Consider the following 24,891-nt stretch of genomic DNA (forward strand, 5'->3'; position numbering starts at 1 on the left):
CCAGTTTGTAATTACCAAGAATTCCAGAAAGATGCAGAGAAAGTGAGGTAAAAAAAAAAAGAAAATTTCACACAATATGAATCTCCAGAGTCTACTAAATTACCCATACATTAAGTGGGAAACATATAAACAACTACAGCAAAACTCAAATCCCAGGACATCTCTGTGAAACTATATAATGCCAGAAATAAAAGATTAAAATGCCAGAAAGAAAATTACAAATCTCTCAGAAAAATAAAAACGGGCAATATAAAATGTAAAATGGATCAGAATGTAGAATCTTCTCAGTGGCTAAACTGAATCCTAGAAAAGCAATGCATTCAGACTTCTAAAGGAAAACTCATTTCTTCCATCCCTGCCAAATCATTAATATCAAATATTAAGAGTAGATAAAAGAAATTTTCAGTAATGCAGTAACTAAAAAAAATTTACCATCCATTTGCCCTCTCTTAGAAAGTAAATTAAATATATACTCTAGCAAAATGAGGGAATAAACTAAAAAAAAAAAAAAAAAAAAGATACACAAGAAATAGTATACCCAATCCCAGAATATGACAAAAGGAAAGCCCTGAATGATAGCTTTAGAGAAATCTTCAGATGGTAATCTGTTCAGACTAAAAAGGTTAACTGAGGTGGAGAGAAGGACAGAAATACTGCATTTTCATTAAGTCTCTGAATACTATGTGAATTTTTTAAAACTATGTATATGTATCACACTGAACTTCTTTAAATTTAGTAATATTAAACTGGAAAAAATAGAGGTAGTTATATGAAATCTTACACTCATTCAGCTTTTAACTTCTATTAGCATTTTGGGAAATTTCAAAGATGCCCTAAAAAGATTCTGCAATTTTTCTTCTCATAATTTTGTTTTCACTGCATAAACAAAAAGTAAAGTAAACTTGACCAGTGTTTACTATAACATTTCAGAGGTCATAATGACAGAAAAGAACCATTAAGAGAATCACAGTTTTTCTTAATGTGTCTAAAAAAAGTTTTCTATTTTTATGGTGCTTTATCATTGGTTATCATTTCATGTATTCTCTCCTGGATTATACTATTTCTCCCATTATTAGAGATTAGGCCTGGTCTGGTTAGCTGGTATTTATCATGCTTCATGTTTCAGAGCAATAAACCCAGACAAAAAAGAGGGTATGTGGTATAGGTAGTACAAGGACTGATTCAAAGTATATATCGAACATATTTTAGCTACTCCCCACCACTTCTACCTTCTCTTTCCTTTGACTCTGAAGCTTCTGATAAGAAAATCTCCCCAGACTAGTGAGCAGAAAAATACTATAAACCAGAGTATATCTCCTAGTTACAGTTAAAATTCTAAGCTCTATGTTTGGATATTTCAATCATGAAATCTCTTTCTCCCTCTAGAGAAGTCCCAGGATCTCAGATCTGAAAAAGATCTTCCACTTTCTTGCTCCCAGCCATAGCACAGAGTTTATTTTCAAAAAGTAATCCAACATCCACAAGAATGGAGAAGAGTAGTCCAAAGAATCCACCATCAAGTACTTACATAACAATTTTCATGACTTTAACAGAATATTTATACTAATCGTCATTACTATTACTAACACAGGAGCCATATTTCACTTCAACTAGCCTTTACTGAGCATATATCAAGAGTTTGCTTTTGAGGGACACCAGGAATTCTAAGAATTGGTCCCTGTTCATAAGAAGCTATAACATACAATCCTGAGGAAGGTAATCCAGAAAATAAGTTCAGCAGAGAAGCTAGATTGTTCATTCTCAACCATAATTTTAAGCAAACCGTGGCTAGTCTACAAAAAATAAACATAGCTTTAAAACTAACCAAAAGATATCCATAATTTAAAATTAGTATTTTATTCCTTAGTTTTCTGCTATTTATCTGACCTTGTCTGTAAGTTCGAACAAAAAAAAGTACTATTGAATGAGAAGCCAGGTTCTAACATCAGCTCACCCTGTGTGTTTGGACTTTGGACAAATCACATCACTGCTATGAGTCTAGATTTTCTCAAATAAAAAATGAAAGGACTGAGGAAGACTAAACTTTTGAAGGTTTCAAACAAAAGTTAAATTATATGACTATGATTATGTAAGTAAAAACTGCTGTTTATTTCCTACTTAGCTGAAATTATAGTAGCAGCCACTGCTGACTAAATGCCTGAATACCATACTTCAGGTATTAGATCTCTAAATTTACAACTACTCTTTCTAATTCTGTCAACAACCTTAAATGTAGGTACTACAAAAATAAGGAAACAGGAGAAAAACTGGCTTACCAAATACCACACAGCTCATAAATGTTGGGGACTGTACTGAAATATCACACAAAATCCCATGTTTTCTTCTCCAGCAAAAGTTTATTATGTATTATTTACAAGCATTATTTCTACAGAAATTTGAATAGACGTTAGAAACCCAATTAACTTAAAAAAAAGTAAAGTTAATCCATTTTGCAATTCAAAATTTCAGAGCTAAAAATGTTCACATATACTCACCTGATGCAACAGACGTTTCAGTTTGAGTAACTGAGTTTTTACAGCAGTACAATCTTGGACCATGTGCCGGAGTATCATCTCATCCAGTATCACTGTATTTTCGGGTACATCTACAAACATCTTCTGAGCCTGGAAAAAGGGGGTCCCTCCATAGCTTTCAAAATGACCCAAAGGAGATTCTCTATAGGGAGAGCCTCTGGAAGGGCAGGGGAAGAAGTTGGAGGAAAAGATATACAATATAATTTCAGAAAGAAATAGGGTAATGAAATTATTGCAGTGATTATTACAAATCAATTATCATTATCACATAGCCTTTGACTTTTGCTTACCTCAGACACTGAATTTGTTTCCACCAAAATTTCCAATCAGTTCTAGTTCTCATTAATATAATTATCTTCTTACTCCTCCCCCTTTTTGTGCATTTTACACATTGGTGAATAAACCTTACTCCTTAGGAAATGGAGAGAAACAAAAAACCCTAGGGAAAGGCCTTGCCTGAAAAAAATTATACTTATTTTCCTTGCCTGAACAGATTGTCTGCGCTTTAGCTTTTGACTTTAATTGGCCTCTTGAACTTCACATCTTTTTTTAGCCCCATAACTATACTACCTATGTTAATTCCCAGTTTGGTCACATACCCCTGGATTCCGGTCTCTTGTAAGTCCCAGAAAACAGTTAAGACAGACGAACTGTTACTTCTTATTTTGTTTTTACATTATTGATAAATCTGCTTTTCCAATAAAGGTTAAACTTGGTTTTATAAAAGTCCTATACACACCACGTTATTTCCTAATCTTAAACTATATTTTTAAAAAATCGACTCTAAGGGGTGCCTGGGTGGCTCAGTCGTTAAGTGTCTTCCTTCGGCTCAGGTCATGATCCCAGGGTCCAGGGTCCCTGCTCGGCGGGAAGCCTGCTTCTCCCTCTCTCACTCTCCCTACTTGTGTTCCCTCTATCGCTGTATCTCCCTCTGTCAAGTAAATAAATAAAATCTTTAAAAAAAAAATTGACTCTAAGAAAATTTAAACTTCCCTTTAGTTTCATACAACATACATGCTGAAAAAAAAATAAACAACTAGGGCTGATGTGTTTCATGGATGTGAAAAACACAATGTTTTAATCAGAAGTCATTAGCTACAACAATTTTGAAATTACTTCATTCACATAATACATAATTCCAATTGGTTCTTAAGACATGAACTTTTTATATATGTCAATAATATATGCATATATATGTATATTTAAATATAAAAATAAAAAACATATAAAATATATAAAATAACACACTGAAAGAGTATTCTCTCCAATATAATGACTATGTTAACATATCAGGATTAAAGTTAAATTCATGATGCATTAAATTTGCAAAAGCCACAACACATTAATTTTTAACCAGACTGAAAAAGTAGAAACATGGTTTTCACTAAATTCTCTAGTTTTTAAACAAATATTCCCAAATCCCCAAACTCTTAAATATTCAATATAAGCTTGGTTTTTACAAGATTATATTTCTCTGAAACTATTTTTCATATTTGATTTCAGGTCTGATTTTTGTTTTAACCAAGGAAAAAAAATTTAAGAACTTTTAAATTTTGATCTATAGTTAAGACCTAATGTGTTTATATATAATTCTGCTTTATTTTTATTGGTTCAAATTATAGTTGAATTATTAAATTTCAAATACTGATCAATTAATTAATATGATTTAACCATTCATTACTGAATAGATGGACAATCTATACATGAAATAATAAAAAATATATAGTAATAGTAAGTTAGCAAAGCAGTAAAACAAAAATATAGAATCAGCTGGCCTATGAAGAATGAGATAGCGATGTTTTCAGAGAAAAAAGGTGACATACTTTGGAAGATTTTCTTGGGCAGAAAAGAACCTGGGTGAACTATAAAGTATGAAGTTTGAATTTGACTGGAATGAAAAGTGAAGGCTTTCTGGAGAATGAAAATGAAAAGCAATGGCACAAAGTGCAAGGCATGTTTTCAGGGACAGGGACACTCTTAAATATGGCTTATGAGGCCAAAGATAGCCTGAATCCAATTTATTCTTTAACTTCATCCCTTAACACATCTGCCTCCCACAGACTGACTTCTTAATCCACAGTCAATTACCTGAGATCGCCTGAAGCACGCTACAATCTCCCCCATCTCCAAACCTATGTCAATCTCTCTCTACTCCTGGCCAGGCTACCCACCCTGCCCTCCACTGCACACTTGATCTGGAGAGTGATAACTCTTCTTCATCTTAAATTAGTTGGCATTTCCTCAGGGAAAGCTTCCTTAATCCCCCAAAGCAGGGCTTGGTACTTCCACAGGTGTCCTTATAGAGCCCTCTAGTATGCCCCACCATATTACCTGACATAGTACCTTGTGTTCATTTGCAATCTGTGCCAAATTATAAACTCCATGACGACAGACTATATATTCTTTTCCTCTATGTCACAGACCAGTTAGCTTTTTATTTTTGTTGCTGTTGCTCTCACTGAATATTAAGGATCATGGATTTTAACCCCTAGGTTGTTTCTTTTCAAGCTTCCATCACTGAAATTCTAAAGTTCTTTAGCTACTACTTTAAAATTATAATTTGGAAGCAGTTACATTAAAAAATCCCAGTTAATAATCAAATTAAACTTTACCTGCTATGTTACCAAGTGAATAAAACAAAGATTAGAGAGGGAAGAGACTGAAGGAGACTGGTCTGCAATCTACAAGAAACAGGTACAGAGTAAGGCTTCTTTTAGGTTGACTAAATATTAACCACATGCAAGGAACTAATGAATTAAAAACATTCAAAGGAAGAGTCACAAATCTTTATCACTAATAATACAGGGTCAAAGATTTGGTATCTAGAAAACCACAATGGTATAAAAGAGCCACCTCTTGCCTAGGATTAAGGTTTAAATCCTGACTGACAGTAACTAGCTACTGAAAATACTTAATGTCTTCGGGCCATAATTTCCTTAACTCTCAATGTTCTCCAGTGCGAAATAAATAAAGTTCATATACCTTAGGTTGCATTTCAAATACTTCCACTATGAGATCCAAAATGAAACTTAAATATTCTCCTCATACTAAAATGCTACTTCCTCCTAAAGCCCTTCCTGATCCCCTCAACTAGATAAAACTACCACTTTAGGATCCTTAATTTATTTAGTACAAATTAAAGAAATCTATATAGCTATTACCTCTAATTAGATTACATGCCCTTTGAAAGCAGGACCATATCTTATTTTTATATTATCTCCACAGATTACCTGAGTTCAAATCTCAGCTTTGTCAATTATTAGCTAGTAACAGGACAAGTTACTTTAACAATCCTTCATTTTCTTGATCTATAAAATGAGGATAATAAGAGTACTTACCTCATTAGGTTGGTATAAGCTCAAATGAGGTAATATATGTTAAAGTGCTTGGAACACTGCCTGACACATAGTAAATGTTAAATAAAAACTAATTGCTATTGTATTATTGTTGTTACGATAATTTCCAACTTCTTTATATTGAAAAAAATTTCTAACATAAATGTCAAAAGAATACTATAATGCCATATAACCTTCACCTATATTCCCCAATTGGTAAATTTTAACACAATTTGTTTATACTTGTGTATTTGGTGCGAAACCATCTGACAATACATTGGAAATAACATTAACACCTTACTGAACTTTGCTGGAAAAAAATGAAGATAACTGAGAAGGTCAAGAGGCAAAAGAAAACAAAGATGGAAGAGAAAGTAAATATATAACGGGTTATTTTCAGAAAATAAAAGGACACTATTAAAGACAGGAGAGGAAAAAAAATAGGACAGAAAGATAATGAGGATTTTGAGATTCCACATTCTAAGAGAATGATGCAGTTCACACATGGAAATCTGAACCTTTAAAACAGAATGAGAGGCAAAATCACTTTCCAAGAGTACAAGCACAAACCCAGGGTTGAAGACATAAAGAATGTAAAGAAAAATAAATATGAGACAATAGAGGAATTATTGGACACAACACCTCATAAGTTGACAGGCATAAATCTGTATTTGTATACAGATTTTAACAATCGTGGATTTCTGGTAGAGAACTTAGATAGTGAAAGCAACAGAAGACTGCATGCTGTTTGGGGGAATACACTGGACAGTTAGCAGTGTGTTAGCATAGGCAGACTCTATGTAGCTGACCACAGGCCAAGTGGGCTGCTGAATATGAAGAAGTGAACCAATACAGGTATGGGTTAAGGCAAAAATGAGTCCAGTAGTTACAGAAGCATGAGAAAGAACTGTCTACCATCACCAATATTATTTAACATTGTTCTAGAAGTATAGCCAATAAAATCATCCCCCCAAAATGGGATCAGAATAACTGTAAAAAGGAATCTCTAAGAGATAAGCTTTTTTTAAACCCATTTAAACTGAATCCATACAATAGCAGCACCTGATATTCAATCCACACACCTAATAATCACATCACTGCATAATCATTATTGCAGTTTTAAAGGAATCTCTCCAAATTACGTGGCTGTACCCATATACTTATATCCTTCACTTCTACCCAAGCTTCTTGATTACTAAGATGTGTGATTCTGGGCTAATCTGAAGGCTTGTGATTCACACATTAGAACAGCAAGTGGAAATGTGTGTGTGAGAGACAGGGAGAAAGAGAATTTTTCTTCTTCATTTATTTCCTAATCCGAGTCGCACTTCGACTTCACAAAACCTTTAGTGTTTCTTTTTTCATCTTTAATAAAAACTGTATATTAAAAGTTAAATATATGTATTTTATATTCATGGTTATTATATTTTTTCAATGTTAGATTCAACACAATCTCAATCAAAATCCCACCAAATTATTTTGTGAATGTCAACAAAGTGATTCTAAAGTTTATATGAACAGGAAGAAGAGCCAGAATAACCAATACAAAGAAAAAGAAAGTCAGAATACTGACACTATCTGATTTCCAGACTTACTACATAAAGTGACAGTAATCGAGACTGTGGTGCAGATGAAAAAATAGACAGATCAGTGGAACAAAAGAGAGAATCCAAAATATATCCACACATATAGTCAAATGATCTTTGACAAAAGAGCAAAGGCAATTCAAAGGAGACAGGATGACAGAAATACCATATGATCTAGTAATTCCACTACTGGGTATTTACCCAAGAAAACAAAACACTAATTTGAAAAGATACATGCACCCTTATGTTTACTGCAGCATTATTTATAATAGCTGAGATATGGAAGCAACCCAAGTGTCCACTGATAGATGAATGGATAAAGAAGATGTGGTGTGTGTAAGTGTGTGTATGCACACAATGGAATATTACTCAGCTATTTAAAAAAAGAAAAGAAAAGATCTTGCCATTTGCAACAACATGAGTGGACCTACAAGGTATTATGCTAGATGAAATAAGTCAGACAAAAAGACAAATGCCATGATTTCACTTATATGTGGAATCTAAAAAACAAATAAAGAAACAAACAAAGAAACAGACTCTTAAATACAGAGAACAAACTGATGGTTGCCAATGGGAATCTAAGTAGGGGGATGAGTGAAATGAGTAAAGGGTATTAGTGGGTACAAATTTCCAGTTATAATATAAAATAAATAAGTCACAGAGATGAAAAGTACAGCACAGAGAATTTAGTCAGTAATATTACAATAATGCTGTTTTGGTGACAGATGGTGACTATATTTATGGTGAGTACTGAGTAATGTACAGAACTGTTGAATCAATATGTTGTACACCTGAAACTAATAACATTGTATGTTAATTATACTTCATAAAAAAAATAAAGAAAACCTACGAAAAGAAAAAAAACCAAAAAAACAAAATATAGGAGACTGGATAGTTTTTTCAACAAATGATACTACAAAAACTAGAATCCATACAGAAAAAAATGATCCTTCACACTGCTCACAAAAATTAACTCAACATGTATCAAAGACCTAAATGTAAAATGTAAAACTACAAGGTAACAAAGAAGAAAATCCAGGTGACACTGGGTTGGGCAATAACTTTTTAGAGACAACACAGAAGTACAACCCATGAAAAAAAAAATTTGTAAACCTGACTGAATAAAATTTAAAACATCTGCTCTTTGAAAAAACACCATTAGGAGATTTGAAAAGGAAGTCACAGACTGGGAGAAAAATATTTGTAAAATATCTGATAAAGGACTGGTATCTAAAATATATAAAGAACTCTTAAAATTCAACAAGAAAACAAACAACCAAATTTAAAAACGAGCAAAAGTTCTAAGCAGACATCTCACTAAAGAAAATGTACAAATGGCACATAAGCATATGAAAAAATGCTCAATATTATATATCCTTAGGGAACTACAAATTAAAACAACAATGAGATATCACTACCTACCTATTAGAATGGTTAAAATTCAAAACACACCACCAAATGCTGGTGAGGATGTATAACATTGGGAGCTCTCATTCATTGCTGGAGAAAATGCAAAATGTACAGCCAATTTGGCAGTTTTGTACCAAACTAAACATCTTACTATATGAGCCAGCAACTGTGCTTCTTGATATTTACCAAAATGAGTTCAAAACTTACACACGTAAAGGTTTAGAGTAGCTTTATCCATAACTGCCAAATTTTGGAAGCAATCAAGATGTGTTTCAGGGGGTGAATGGATAAATGAACTATATAGTGCACGTACACAATAGACTATTATTTAGTGATAAAAACAGATGAGCTATCAAGCCATGAAAAGGCATGGAGGAAACTTAAATGCATATTGCTGAGTGAAAAACGCCAATCTGAAAAGACTACAACTTATATGGCATTCTGGAAAAGGCAACACTATGAAGGCAGTAAAGATCAGTGGTTGCCATTAGTATTGGTGGCGGTTGGGGAAGAAGGAAGGGATAATACAAGGAGGACATGGTAGTCTAAGGGCAGTGAAATTATTCTGTATGATAGGTAATGGTAGATACAGATCATTACGCATTTGTCAAAGGCTACAGAATGTACAAAAGAGTGAACCCTAATGTAAACTATGGATTTTAGTTAATAACAGTGTATCAATATTGACTGATCAACTGGAACAGCTAATGCAAGATGTTTAAATTGGAAAAATTGCATAAAAGAAGGTGAGGGAGTATATGAGAATTCTCTATGCTTTCTGCTCAATATTGCTAAAACTAAAACTGCTCTAAGAAATGAAGTCCATCAATAAAAAAGAAAAAAAAATGACAGAAGGAAGTATTTCTAGAATGGCAGAATAAAGATCTCCAAAAAGTCCACTCCTCCATAAAAGCATTGAGAACAATGGTGAATTTGTCAAAATCAACTTATTCAGTACTATGGAAATCAACCAAACGCCTGCCACAACCAAGGAGCACTTACAAAAAAAATCAAAAACCAAAAAACAAAACGGTTGAATCTTGGTGAGAACAAGCTCTGTGGATTTTAATTTACTCTACTGCCATGCCTATCTCCCCAGCTCTGTGGCAGCTTGAAAAACAAGAGCCTTACAAGCATAATAGCAGTGAAATTCAGCAATCACTAGGGGGAGGGGTGAATGGTAAACTGGGTTTGGAATTCTTGGAAAAGCACCATTTCCAGAAAATAGTTACTATTTGACCTAACTAGCACCTCCCTAGAAAAGGCCCATTCTCAGTTGTTGTTTTATTTGACCCAATTCCGAGGTTTCTCAGTGGGAACAGCCTTATCTCTAGCGCATTTGTTGGAAAAAAATCAGTGCAATTGTTTAAAATTTCAAGCTGTCAGAGACGGTGATCAAAAAACTTAAAGAAAAACCTGAGGAAGGAGATGCCTACAGGAGGCTTTGAAATGCCCCAACATATTCTTGGACATAGAGAAGGCCATACACCTATGTAGGGCTGTGCATGCCAAGGAAATACCTGGAAAGGCCTTCACCTCTCACATTTGGCTGACCCTGAGTCTCTGAGCAAGGAGGAAACGAAGGCTAAGGCAGAGCTGCAATACCAGGTTGTTGAAAGTATCCCTAAACACATACACATATAGAGCCCCTTGGCAAAGGCTGGGATACTTACTGGTTCAAGGCATTTAAAAAAAAAATTGTTATCTAGTCATTAGCTCAACAAACTCCAAAATATATTAAGAGAAACACATCATAAACTATCAAAAGCTAAAGAAAAAGTGAGAATCCTGAACAACGCAAGAAAAATACGACTCATGAGAAGACACACTGATTTTTCATAAGAAAGCATGGGGGTCAAAATGTTAAAAGGAAGATTGTCAACCAAGAATTCTATATCCAGCAAAATTAGTCTTCAAAATTAAAGAGAAATTAAAACATCACCATATAAACAAAAACTGAGAGAATGTGTTGCTATCAGACCTTCCCTACAAGATAAATTATAGTTGGAGACTTTAATACTTCCTCATTAATGGACAGAACTAGGAAAAAGGTCAGCAAGGAAATAGAAGATTTGAACAATACCACAAACTAACAAAACCCAATAGATATCTATAGAACATTTACAGAGATTAAACTAGTAATCAAAAAAATTTCCACAAAGAAAAGCCTAAGCCCAAATAACTGCACTGGTGAATTCTATAAGATCTTCCAAAAACAGAAATGAAAGAAACACTTCCCTATTCAATCTATATGATCATAATACCAAAACCACACAAAGACATCTCAAAAAAATAAAATTATAGACCAATACTTATTATGAATATATACACAAAAATTCTCAACACAATACTAGCAAATTGAATCTAGCAATACATAAAAAGGATTATATACCATGACCAAGTAGAATTTATCAAAGAAATGCAAGGCTGGTTCAACATCTGTAAATCAGTCAATGTCATATACCACATTAAGAGAATGAACACCAAAAAATGATTATCTCAATAGTCACAGAAATATCATCTGACAAACTCTAACAGTCTTTCATGACAAAAACACTCAACAAAATATGAATAGAAGGGAACTTCCTCAACTGATAAAGACTACCCATGAAAAAGCAGAGCTAACATCATACTTAACAGTGAAAGACTGAATGCTTTACCCGTAATAATAGAAAGGCACAAATGTTTGCTCTCACCACTCCTGTTCAGCACTGTATTGGAGGTTCTAGCCATAGGAATTATGCAGGAGAAAAAAAAGAGAAGTACCCAGATGGGAATGAAAAAAGTAAAACTATCTCCATTCTCTGATGACATGATCTCATATACAGAAAATTCTAAGAAACTAAGGAGCCAGGAGGTTAAAGAATCATGTACATGAACACTGGAGGCATTCAGGATTGCAGCAAAGCTTACAACGGAGAGGGAAAATAAGCCAAGGGTCAAAATTTTTGTGAGTGAGGGGTAGGGACCAATAAGGAGGATTTGATACAGCCAAATGCCCTAAGTCTCAAGGAAAGAGACTGAAGAATACTTTGATTAGAAGCAAATAAGGAGTGAAGACAAAAGATCCCACCTCTAAACAGTAAAGTACTAGAGTGATTGGAAAATAAGAATCCTTCATATAAAAATACTACTAGGGAACCAGTACATTTAGGAAAGAGTGAGATTTCAGTTGCAATCAGGAGAATGTAGGCAAAGGGGTAAAAAATGTGAGTTTGTTAGGATGTGAGAGAATTCCATACAGCATAATGGAAAGTATAGGGAAAGAAGGAGGTTGCAGGAGAAAGAGGAATGAACGCTTAGGCCAGATGAAAAGAGAGCATAGTATTATGATAAAAATATAAAGGAAACTGAACTACCAGTCCCCTAAATTATGGATAAGACAGATTCGTATAATTAAAAAAAAAAAAAAAGAAGACAATGATGGGAATTAAAGGACAGAAAGGAAAGGGAACTTACACTCAAGAAGTCATAGAATGGGAAGAGATACTTTTACACATGTCATGTCAAAAAGGCCCTGGGATTAGTGTATCCAAGCTTTTAAAAATCAAGGCATGGAGAGAAAAGAATAGTTTTAAGGTATACTGGAGAGTAAGGCTTGTCTTAAATGGAGTTTCTCTCTGTACCACCCAACTTCATAACTAGTTCTTGGGGATCTAGATATCCCAAACCCAGATGGCCACCCCAAAGCCTGAAGGGATCAATAAAATGGTTAACCTATAACTATTCATGACAAACCAGTGTGCCCACTTGTTGGGAAGTTCTGCATTGAGTCAAATGAGCAACCCCCAAGAATATGGTGCATTTCTCTCTCCTCCCTGAGAATCAACAGTGTGGGTGATCCACAAATTACTAGTCCCTCAAAATATACTGTGTAAAAGGGATCTGCAGTCATATGTTTTACAAAATGGCTACATATTCTATCTTTTACCACATTTTGCAAAATCATAGTACTATATATATCAAAGGCAATGCAAAGTCCACTTTACAAAAAACTCATTTAATATTAATTTGTTTATTCCTATACTTATTTGATCAGATAATTGCTCTTCTACACCTATTAACATCCAGGAATATGGTTTTTGGAAAATGTTCTTTAACTTTTCTGAAAGATGACTAATCAGTCTCAGCTTGATCATTCCCAGGGACAGAGATTACTACCTCCATCCAGGTAACTCATTCCATTTGGGACAGTCTGATTTATAATCCCATTTTAAGCTGAAATTTGCCACTCATTATCTTAAAATAGAGAGTTTTGCTGTTAAGAGTTAGAGAGCACATCTATTCATTCCTCCAAATGACCTTGCAATCCAGCTATGAACTTAGTTCTCTAAAAATAACACAGTACTGATATATGGTTTTGCACATGCTATTTTTTTCCATCTGAATACTCATCCTTCTCCTATAGAAACTCCTCCTCTGCAATCTCTACAGTCACACTTACCCATTCAATAGTAACTTCCTTTACACACCACTACCCTAGACAAAAACCAGATGCTGCATGCTTCTGGAGTCCTATATAAATCACTTTAATTAAGGCACCCATCATCATTGTGCTGCACTAATATTGTAATATACCTACCTCTCCCACAGACTCAACATCCAAGAAATATTTACTACTCAACTTTGTATGGGATGGAAGAGGAACATGAATCTTCTACATAACCAATAACTGTAATGACTCCAACTGAGCTCATGCATTACATAATTGTTTTTAGCATCCTCAGAACAATGCTCTAAGAAGCCATTACCAATCCACAGCTATCACCTCTCACACTATTTCCAAATTCAACCCAGCTTGAGAATTTAGTAGAGTTCAACATATAGGTTCTCAATGAATATTTGTTAAATGGATGAATAAATATTATCAGAAGTATAAGCAATTCATATTTTAGTTAGGCTTCTAAATTTTCATAAGTTGGCCTCAAATTTACCTTCTTATAAACCAACCATCAAAAATGAGGGAAGCATAATCTTCATTATTTGCAATCACAACTATCTTTACATCATATTCTTGCCTGACAATAACAACTCTGATGTCCATTCCTTATCAAAAGCCTGCTATAAAAAAACAACAGCCAAAATAATGCCTGGAAAAATATATACTCCATGTATTCTTCTAGATCTTCTACATTTTATCATTTCATCAAATTATACCAACAGAGGGATCCTTAGTTAAACCTCATTATTTTGTGACCCACTGCAGAACTGCCTTTTCTCACTAGTCTAGAGTTCTTTGTAGCTTGCACTGAAGAACATAAGTAAAAAACTGACTTAAGGAATTTATCATTTCTACTTTGGGAAGCTGAGACCTGTTCACTATATCACAAAGTATTCCCCTTCTCTAAGAACTCATGCAAAGCAACTTCTTTCAGGTTTCTGTCTCATGAAAGCAAATCAGTTCAGGAGAAACATTCTTTCTTATGTATAGTATAAATCTTGTAATGCATCAAGGTTTGTTCTTTGTTTTTGCTGCAAGGATTCTTAGAGCCAATTTTTTTTTCTTACTTCAAGAACTATATGGGCCCACACATTTCCCTTCCATTGTTTCTTTATCCAATTTTATTATCTGCTTGGTAACTGTGCCCCAAAATGATCTCAAATCCCTAGTGAAATGAGATGAGGAAGTGAAAAGGAAAAAAATTAATAATAACTACCACCACTGGGTGCCTACTCTAAGCCATATACTGCTCAAGCACTTCTGCCTCTCATCCTTGAACAGTGAAAGGTATTATTAACTGTGTTTTACAGATGATAAACTGAAGCAGAGAGGGTTTAAATAAATTATTTAAGCTCACAAAGCTAATCTGTGTCAGGCCACAGTCTGACCTCAGGTTTGACTGACTACAGAGCCATAATGCACATCTTATCAAATTAAAAACTATGCTATGCTTCAAAAAGGAAAAGAATCCTAGCATTGTACAGTATCTTCATTTCTAACAGTACTTGAGGAACTTTTAGGTTTTAATTTATTATATAAGCAAAAGACAAATCACTTGGCACTAATTTCATATATTATTTTAAAAATAATTAACTTTAACAAATTCAACATATAATCATTCCCAAATGAGAACTAGAAAATCACACCAAAACATGAAGTACAAATAGCAGACATAAATAAAATACTTTTATTTATGATAAAGCTAATGAAAAAAGATTTGGGCCAAAAGGAAAGAATCAGACAAACTATTCCAATTAATACCATATATAATTTGAAATATTTTTTGGTGCCTCTAAAAACCAAATTAAAAAATAGTTTTGAGGGGGCAGGGGAATATTAGGATTCAAAATTAATCAAAAGATAGGGAATATAATCTAAATTAGACTCACCTGCTCAAGTCACTTTTTCCATGGTGATGATAGTGGTCAGGATGGCTGAGGTGGTAATGCTCCTGTCCACTCCACCTCTGGGGTGGCCTTTTCCAAAATCCTTCCTGAGACTGCCGAACATTTCTGTCTGACCGATCAAAGCGGTTCATATTGTCACACTCCACTAGACAGATTCAAAAGCAAAACACTATAAACATGCACACACTCTATAAAAGTTAACTACTTATAGCTTGATAATTAAATGCTGCTGAGAATATAAAAATGATATGCTAAAAATACCAGCCATTTACATTAGCTAATCACAAAATCAAAATTTCCAGAAGAAAAGTAACCAGTTCTTTTGGTGAAAACTGAACTTTATAGTATCCAAATTGAAGTAAATTATAAAACTTTCATATCATAGGCACTTAAGTAACAACGGTCCCAGTGTTTTAAAACAAGCAAATTATCCTTGTTATAAACATTATACATTTTATACATTTTAAACACCAGTAATTAGTTTTTAGTGGTTTTCATCATTATCACTAGCTGGTTCTGACTTCAGAATGAAAATTATTAGAAAAAGTATAAGATTTTAAGTCTAGTAGAGAACTTGTTCCCAAAAATAAATGCCACAATTAGCTTTCACTGATTTCAAGAAGCACAGATTAAGTTTTCATCACAAACAAATCATATTTTTTTTAAATTAAACTCACAGTTTAGAAAGTAAGAAGCTTCAATATGCTTACAGTAGAGCTTGTTCAAAAAGTCTAAAATGTCACTGAAAACAAAGCCAGTACTTTGCCGCAACAAATAGTACACTCCCTGAAATCCAAATGCCACAAAAACACGAGAAGAATCTCCTTCAAACACCCCAAGCTTCTCCTTCACTTACCCAAACACTTTTTCCTCACATATCTGAGCACTCACTAAGAGAGTTACTTTGTACAAGGGAGACATTGTGTCGCCGGCTGCCTACTCAGACATAGTTGCATACAAGGCACTGACAAACAGGCCTTCCTTCCTGCTCAACTCCCAGCCCTCCCTGTGGGAAGCAAGCCCAGTTTACCCTGTGACTCCATCTTCGCTCAGTGGTTACATAGCTACTGAGTTAGGACTGTTACTAAAAATACAACTAAACACTAACTCAAGCCAGGAACAGAAAAGGTTTCTCTAGTCTTAGAATTATTACATGAGAAAGTTCAAATCCGGAATGCTTAGAATGCTTAGAATAAAGAAGCTGTAGAAATCAATGTGATCCCCAATTTTAAAAAATTCATTATTTAAGTGATTATTTTCACTTAACCTAAAACTTGAATTTGAAATACGGAAAGTGTTTCATTACAGTACACCAGATAAAAACAAACTTCCCCACTACAAAAAAGTAGTTAAAGTGCAGATGTTCAATTCTCATATACACTAAACTCAGTGTAACGTAATTTCTTCTAAATGCATAATAATTTTGTATAACTTTTTAAAACACTTTGAAATTTTATTTATAACCATTAAAGAAATCAATTTTGGGGGAAAACTATACATTTTATAGTTTAAAAAAATTTAAAGAAAACATTTTCTAAAGAAGCCTTACATTTGAAATTATTTCAATTTCTTGTCATTTTATTGAGATAAATTACAATCTATTTTTTATCTATTTTTTTTAAAGTTCAATTATAGAAAACCTGACTGTTAGATAAATAAAGACATGGTGACCATTATAATGAAAAAAATAAGGAATGGAAGATGAGATCGGAAAAGAAAAATAAATTTAAAAATATCCCAGAAAGGCTTAAAACTGATTTTAGTTCATATTTGTATTACACTCAAAGACTCAGTTAAGCTCAAGTATTTCTACATGGCATTAAAATGTTACTTTAGTTTAAGCAATTCTATAAAGCTAGAGATAATCTGTTATCTACTTTTATCTGAATCCATATTTAATTCAGGCAAGTAAAATTCCACTCACTCCCCAAACAAGAAATTCTGTCATAATAAGAATCTGATATGTAATTAGGATATCATCAACACAGTGCATACAGAGTAGCAAGAAGCAAATGAACCAGGCAAATAGGCCAGGAGATGGGGTTAAATACTGTGGGAAATTAAAGTGCATAAAATTGATGTGCCACTTTTGTTTTTGCTAAAGAGGTTGTTGATACTACACACAGGCTACAGATTAAAGCCCCTTTATTGAAACAAGAACTCAACCACAGACACAATGGCAAATAAACAGTGGAAACAAACATTTGCCATGACCACAAAAGACTACTGGTAGACACTGAGATAGAGGGGCCTAAATTCTCAGATAAATGAGTGCTCCAAGACTTTTTAAGGTTTCTGCTTATATAGTTGACCTTTGAACAATGTGCGTGTTAGAGTATGGGACCCCCTGCACAGTCAAAAATCCGTGTATAATTTTTGACTCCCCCAAAACTTAACTACTAATAGCCTACTGTTGACCGGAAGCCTTACCAATAACATAGTCATTTAACACATATTTTGTACATTATATGTACTATATACTGTATTACAATAAGCCAGAGAAAATAAAATGTAAATAAGAAAATCATAAGAAAAAATACATTTACAGTACTGCACTGTATCAAAAGAAAATGATATTAAGAAAATCATAAGGAAAATAAACACATTTATAGTACTGTCCTTTATTAATTGGAAAAACCCACATATAAATGAACCCACACATTCCAAACCTGTGTTGTTCAAGGGTTAACTATACTCCTATCTGAGGCACCCATCAAACATATATTCATGTACTTTAAAATGTTACTAAGAAAATAATGTGAAATAACATTAGTGGTGGTTTCTTAGATAAGATTAGGGGGTTCTCTGACAGAATGAAAGAAACAACATAGAAAAGAAAATGGAAAGCAAACAAAATTACAAGATGGAGATAAATCAAAACCATTTCCATAGCCAATGATGGAACACGACAAAGAAGACTAAGAAAGGAAATAAATCCCTCTGAACATGAAATACCATAAGGCATGATGAGGCAAACCAAAACATATCCTGGCTTGAAAAATTTTAACCAGGTATGTTGATCACAGCTCTCTACACACCAGATTTTGCCCTAACTATGCATTTAGGACTAGAAAATAAAGGCCCTGTGAAGGAGGTTTCCAGGTCCAAAAGTAAGAGGCAGCAGATTTTAGTTCTTTTACTGTGAGTAGGAGACAGAAATAATATCAGGAGAGGGAAAGAGGATCTAATATAGATAGCTAACTGAAAGGTATGGGACTTGGGATGCCTAGATCTACCACTCATCACACTCATTTCTTCTGATTTGATAAAGGAAAAAATATAACACCAAAAGTAACCTAGATTATTTCTCTGATTATTTAAAGTCATAGAAAGGTAATGGATGACATAGGTATTATTTCCACCTGTGAATAACAATTGGCTATGAAGATGGCAGGAAGAAATTACACATTACAAAGCCTAGAAAGAATGTGCTTTGCAGGAGGTTTTACAATCTGATCAGAAAAGTTCTGAACTAAAATTTGGTTCAAAAGAAGAAAAGCTCATCTAAAAAAAAAAATAATAATAATCATGAACCTTGTTATTACTAAACACAATTAGCACTGAAAAAGAAAGATAAATTTCCAGAAGAAAATACAGTAACTGGAAAGTGATCAAGGATAATACTATAGAACTCATATAACTATAACTCAATAAAAGCAAAAATGTGGCCTTAGGAAATATAACAAAGAATAAGTACAATTTAATAGGAACCATAACTTGCTGTGGTGTGGGATTCAGGAAGTAATTAGAAAGATATCTCTCTTCTTTTTTTTTAAGAATTTATTTATTTATTTATTTATTTATTTATTTATTTATTTGCGAGACAGCAAGTAAGCACGAGGCGGGGGTAGAGGCAGAGGGAGAGGGAGAAGCAGACTCCCTGCTGAGCAGGGAGCCTGATGCAGGGCTTGATCCAAGGACCGGGGGATCATGACCTGAGCCAAAGGTAGACACTTAACCAACTGTGCCACCCAGGCGCCCCAGAAGACATCTTTTTCCAGAGAAAAGTTTAAAAACAGAAGGAGTAGATAAAATAGCACATGTAACAAGGTATACACTATAGAAACATCATAAACCTGAGGATTAAACTATAAATATGCCAAATGCTAGGCTTTAATCTGTAGGCAATGAGTGACCATTAGATGTTCCAGAGCAAGAGAATAAAGCAATACAATTGTGTTTTTGATACAACCTGAACAGTTCATTTGAGAACTTTAGAACAAAAAAGGTGAAAATATCAAATACTCAACAGTCTGCCAAAAGAAATTCAGAACCAAAACTGTTTCCTTAAGAGATTCCTTGACAAAGGTAAAAGAAAAAATGTAAAAGAATTAAAACAATTTTGTCTTTCAGATCCTTCCTAATCACAACTGAAACCTAAAGTCCTTTCTCGTTTTATTCTTCTTCCCTCATTCTATGCTCCTCGATTTTGCTCTGCCCCATCTCTCCCTTGACCTCTTTCCCTACCCTGAAGCTGGCCAGAAACCTCAAAGGCTCATTATCTCTTGAAGTTAAACCTCTTTCAGAAGAGGGAAAACCCCATAAGATTGATTTTTAAGACCTGGACTCATTCTAAGCTGAGAGTCATGGCTGCATGTTTTCTAAGATCTAAATAAGACTGGGAGAAATTTGCAGAGGTATTTAGAATAGTTTCAGGAATTGATAATCCAGGATCCCTATTACACATTATTAGTTCATATATTGAGGGAACCCCAGGTGCAAAAAATAAAATGGAAAAGGCACAGTGTGAAGAATCTGAAGGTCATGTAACTTAAGAACCATGATTGATTGTGTAGAAGAGGAAAGAGTTTTTCTTGATCTTGTAGGGTCAGAAAATTAAACTGAAGGAAAGCATACAAACTTATTTAATATTATTTGTAACAGGGGAGCCTTCACAAGGAAATAAAGACCCAAAGAAACAGACCTGTATTTTTTTTTTTTAAGATTTTATTTATTCGAAAGAGAGAGAGAGCGAGAGCAGGAACACAAGCGGGGGGAGTGGGAGAGGGAGAAGCAGGCTTCCTGCTGAGCAGGGAGCCCGATGCAGGGCTCGATCCCAGGACCCTGGGATCCTGACCTGAGCCGAAAGCAGACGCTTAACGACTTAGCCATCCAGGCGCCCCAGACCTGTGTATTTTTATGCTAGGTTTGATAAAAAGTGGTCAGTCATGGAGGAGTATGACAGGTCAAGGAGTATGAGGTAACTGTAGTAAACTGAGGGAAACTTAGCAAGCCCTATTTTTTAGGATTCCTCTTGGGAGTCTCTTTGTCTTGGAATTAAGAATGCGCCTTTCCTCTAGGTATAGGGAGGGTACCTCTCACATGAGGGTTTTATGATCTGTTTCAGGGAAGGAGGGTTGGGGAGGAGGTCAAAGTGACTTTCTTGTTTCTGCCATTTTCTCAAACTCCTTGAGCTTAAGCTATTCAATATGCCAAGGTGCCATATTTTTGGGTAGTACATACTGAACTCCATCAATTGCATAAGAAACTAGAAGAGGTTAGAAAAGGACTTTCAGAGGCTGTTAACAAAGTCTTCTCTATGAATGTAGATTGGGCTCTGATTCAGTTCTGTAAGGAAAGAAAGGATAAATCCACTGCAGACTTCAAGAGTAGACTAACACCTTTAGATAGCATTCAGGGGTAGATTCTGAAAGAGATGTGACCAGTCTCCTCACATTCTGTAAAGGATTTTAAGGCAGAAATAGGATAAATATAGCCTCATTACCAGATTTCTAATACTTGGAAAGAGCCTTAGAAAAAAGTAGAATACAACTCAGAATAAAATGATGTCCTTCACATATCACAACTAGATGCTTCCACCACAGCCAATTAAACACTAGAGGAAGAAGTCTCTTAGTACACTTCTAACAGCAGGGCACTGGAAAAACAAGTGTCCTGCATCACCTGTGAAATAAAAGACAAAATAAAGTAGGTGATTAATCAAAGTGTTCTGGAGGGGAGATCAAGTGCTCAATTTCCAATTTTATCCTTGCACTCAAAAGATAATTTTCTCTAAACATTAAAAGAAAATCTTGCAAATGTTTTATTGCTACAGGCACTATGATATCAACCTTAAACCCTCCTATTGTTATATAATCTTCCCCCCTCAGTGTCACCAAACAACTCAGTTATGGATATTTCTGAAAACTCTCACTTCCCAAATCCTAGCCCATAACAATCCAAGAAACACCTGACCACCAAACATTCTTTCCTCCTCTGTGTTATCACATATGCTACCTAATAGGTCATGATTTACTATACAAATATAATTGCCAGATGAATATTCTCATGGCCTCTTCCTTGAAATCCCAGAAGATCCCTTATTCATAATGAAGTCATAACAAACTTGTGTCCAAAGTTAAACCCAAACTAAAGATCTCAACAAAGTCTCAGACTTCTTGTTGGTAAAAATTCCACTGATATTGGCAGAATTAGTGATGCTGAACACACCAAGCTTCAGAGTGACCCATTCAAAACTCTACCCAAATTTGCATAATAGCCACCAAAACCAGAAGCTAAAGGGAATGAAAATCAATAGTCAAAAGTATATTAGAAAACTCCTTTAAACCTAGTACCAGTCCTTGTAACATTCCTATCCTCCCAATCAAAAAACTCAGTGGGGGGTATAGTCATCCAGGACCTCAGAGCTATAAAGAGAACAGTCACTCCTTACTCCCCAGTAGTACCAAACCTGAATACTATTTTATGTTTGGTGCCTCGGAAGGCTACGTATTTTAGACTTATGTTCTGCTTTCTTCAGTGTTCGGTTATCTCAAAACAGTCAAAATCTGTTTGCCTTCTCCGAGGAAAATCTACAATATATGTGAGATGTTATACCTCAGGGGTTCCCTACTACTTTTCATAACTCCCCAACCAAGACCTCGAAGATTTTAAATTTCCCTATGATTCTAATTTTATCTATCATGAGGATAACTTTATGTTGTCCTCTAAAGATGAGGCAGGTTCTAATACCAATTCCTATAGCTCAGAAAGGGTATAAAGTTCCCAAAGAGAAGTTAAAATCTGTCAAAGTAAAATGCATTATCTAGGATGTGATTTATTCCAAGGAAGTATATTCCTCACTCCTCACTACCAACCCTTAAAACTTCACATGAAATCTCCTAGTTCATCATCTCATTTCCCCCCCCATAATTATCAATGGTTTATATTTTCCCCTGTTCTCCAATATTTTTCCACCTGATCTTCCAGGCCACTAATTTGGATTTCAACAGCAGCTATGCTTTCTGTCATCTACTGAACTGTTCTATTAGGAAATCTTTTATAGCTCCAGAAAGCACTGTGCTACAACTGTTATTTCCTTAAGTGCTTTCATTATTATTTCCTTGGGCCACTCTAAACCTGGGAGTTCTGTTGTTTTCCCTATTCTTCTTCCTGGATGTTGGCTGTGATTTTTCTTTCTCAGTTGACTGGAACTCAACTCTGGTTGCCAGAGTATCCCAGGTGACAGCAGAACCATGAGAAGGTGCTAGAGTCTCTACCCCTGTGGTAGAGTAGATACTGTTCTCAGCTCTTCACTCTCTCCTTTAGTAGAATTATATATTCAGTGTCCTCTGCCACAGAGTTTCTAACTGCAAACAGAATCCGCTTCCCAGTCCCACTGGTATTAGGCTTGGCCATATAACTTGCTTTGGCCAACAGATGTGCGCAGAAGTAACAGTGTGTTGGTTCTAAGTCAAGACCCTAAGAGCTATTATATTTTTGTTTCTGTTCAACCTGTTGTCCTTTTGCCATCTGCCATGAGAGCAACCTGCTCCAGGTAATCCTGGTCTCAAAATGAAGAAACAAGGAGCAGACCTGAACTCAATCCCACAGCCTGAGCTGTCCCAGCTAATCTATAGATCCATGAATACAGAAAATAAATGTTTATTTTGAAAGCCACTGAGATTTTGAGATTGTTACAGAGCATCCTGGCAGCATGGGGGCGGTGGGGAGGAGTGACAAACGTGAGCTCCTAGTACCTTCAATAGCACCAGAACAAACACCTGCCCTCTCTGAAATATCCCTACATTTTTCTAGCATCATGTACAAAAAGGACTTCACCACCTTCTTTGGTTCATCTCTTGCCCCTGGGAGGCCTGAGAGACCAGGAAAATGTTGACTGACAGGGAATCCACAGATCTTCTGGAGCCATTCCTCTTTCCAGAGAATTCCCATTTCAACCCTTGCCCCAGGGGCTTTTTTTTTAGGCTGGTATCTGATTCTAGATCAGTCCTTAAGATAGGAAATCCGACAAATATTAAGTTAGTGGGGGCAAGAGTACCTAGGCCCCTCTTGCATATGGATTGTCTAAATCCCTACTCCAGCATGACTGGGATCCAGAGAGGATGAGAGATTGGATTTGGGAGTAAAAAAAAAGTGGAATGATTCATTCAGAAGGTCACCATTTTCCCAGAATTAATCTTTTTAAAATTTTTTCAGAATTGATCTTTTAAAAATACTTATTCTTAGTAAAACTTACTTATCATAAGTAAAATTTAATAAATTGTACTGCTGTATCAAAAGTCAAATGATATCTCTGTTTCTCTAAATGTATTTCTTCTTAGAATCAAAACAAAAGGGAAGAAAAGTTGGATATGTACACAGGGGCAAAAAGGACAAATCCTATCTACTACTTACTTTATAATATAGATATACAATTTTATTGGATCATACAGAATTATATCTAAGACCTACAAAATCGAGGTTTTAAACATTTAAATAAGTTTGCAAATGAATTTATTTAGTATCACTTAAGATTGATTCTCAGTCTGAAAAGACTTCCTTCACTGAGATTAAGAAGTTTGTAAATAATAGTAAATTGGCCCTAGACAAGCAGCTCAACTATATATGCCTCTGGAATTTCAATATTGTCCTCACTTACCATTTTCAAGAGGTGCATCCTCAGGCAGATCCACATCAAGCATAAGGTCATCGTCCTCAAGGTCACATGATTCAAGATTATTCAGGATATCCTGTGAACAAAAGCAGTAAAAAATGCTATAACCTACCTCAAGAAATGTATGTAATCATCAGTTTTGAAAACATCACTCTATGATAGTCTGAATTTACTCAATGTTTGTGTTGTAAAAATAAATTTTTAAGATAAAAATTTTTTAATAGAAAAGATTCAATTGGTTTACTTGTTAAACTATTTGTAACATTCTTCTCCTACTCTTCCTCCCACCAAGAAATTTTTAATTCATTTTTAAAAACTTACACAATGCTCACTGTCCACAAGATACTGTTCTTAGTACTTTACAAATATTAATTCATTTAATCTTCAAAATAACTCTATGATTTAATGACTAGTATAATTACTAGAAATTAATGTACAGAGAGCCAAAATAGGATGCAAACACAAAAGGTCTACCTCCTGAGTCCATACTTTTATCAATCTCCTTGAATAATCAAAGATGGTAAAGAATCTCCCAAAATTTATTCATATTTGGTGAGAGGTTGTGTTTGATTATATATAGGGATTGGACCACTCATGTAAATAACAAAAGCATTTAACTACATGATTATTCCATTTCCTTTCTTGTGCCAAACCCACCTACTCTTAACTTCAGCACCACTATTACCTTGGCTTGGTTTGCCTTAATTTGTTTTTTCTATAAAAGACAAATAGTACTGGACTAGTCAAACTGGTATAAGCAGCCACTCCTGGGCTCTATTTGC

General features: G+C 34.7%; 1 protein-coding gene across 12 annotated transcripts in view; it reads right to left on the reverse strand.

Annotated features, from left to right (window-relative positions):
* Positions 1 to 24,891, reverse strand: part of CCSER2 (coiled-coil serine rich protein 2) — a 191,255-nt gene that overhangs the window by 81,276 nt on the left and 85,088 nt on the right. For 9 of the 12 annotated variants that reach the window (XR_013449713.1, XM_036103961.2, XM_078077490.1 and 6 more), the window contains 3 exons: positions 24,095 to 24,185; positions 15,196 to 15,358; positions 2,496 to 2,691 (listed from right to left, as the gene is read on the reverse strand). Coding sequence is in view for 10 of the 12 variants with exons in the window: in XM_036103961.2 (XP_035959854.1) it covers positions 2,496 to 2,691; positions 15,196 to 15,358; positions 24,095 to 24,185 (450 nt within the window). In the remaining 2 variants the exon portion in view is untranslated. Of the gene's footprint in view, positions 1 to 2,495; positions 2,692 to 15,195; positions 15,359 to 15,890; positions 16,039 to 16,069; positions 16,204 to 24,094; positions 24,186 to 24,891 lie in introns of those variants that run through there. The other 3 variants (XM_036103971.2, XM_036103972.2, XR_013449714.1) reach the window with 3 other exon arrangements.

Source organism: Halichoerus grypus, chromosome 7 (genome assembly GCF_964656455.1).
Source record: "Halichoerus grypus chromosome 7, mHalGry1.hap1.1, whole genome shotgun sequence".
Taxonomy (NCBI): Eukaryota; Metazoa; Chordata; class Mammalia; order Carnivora; family Phocidae; genus Halichoerus; species Halichoerus grypus.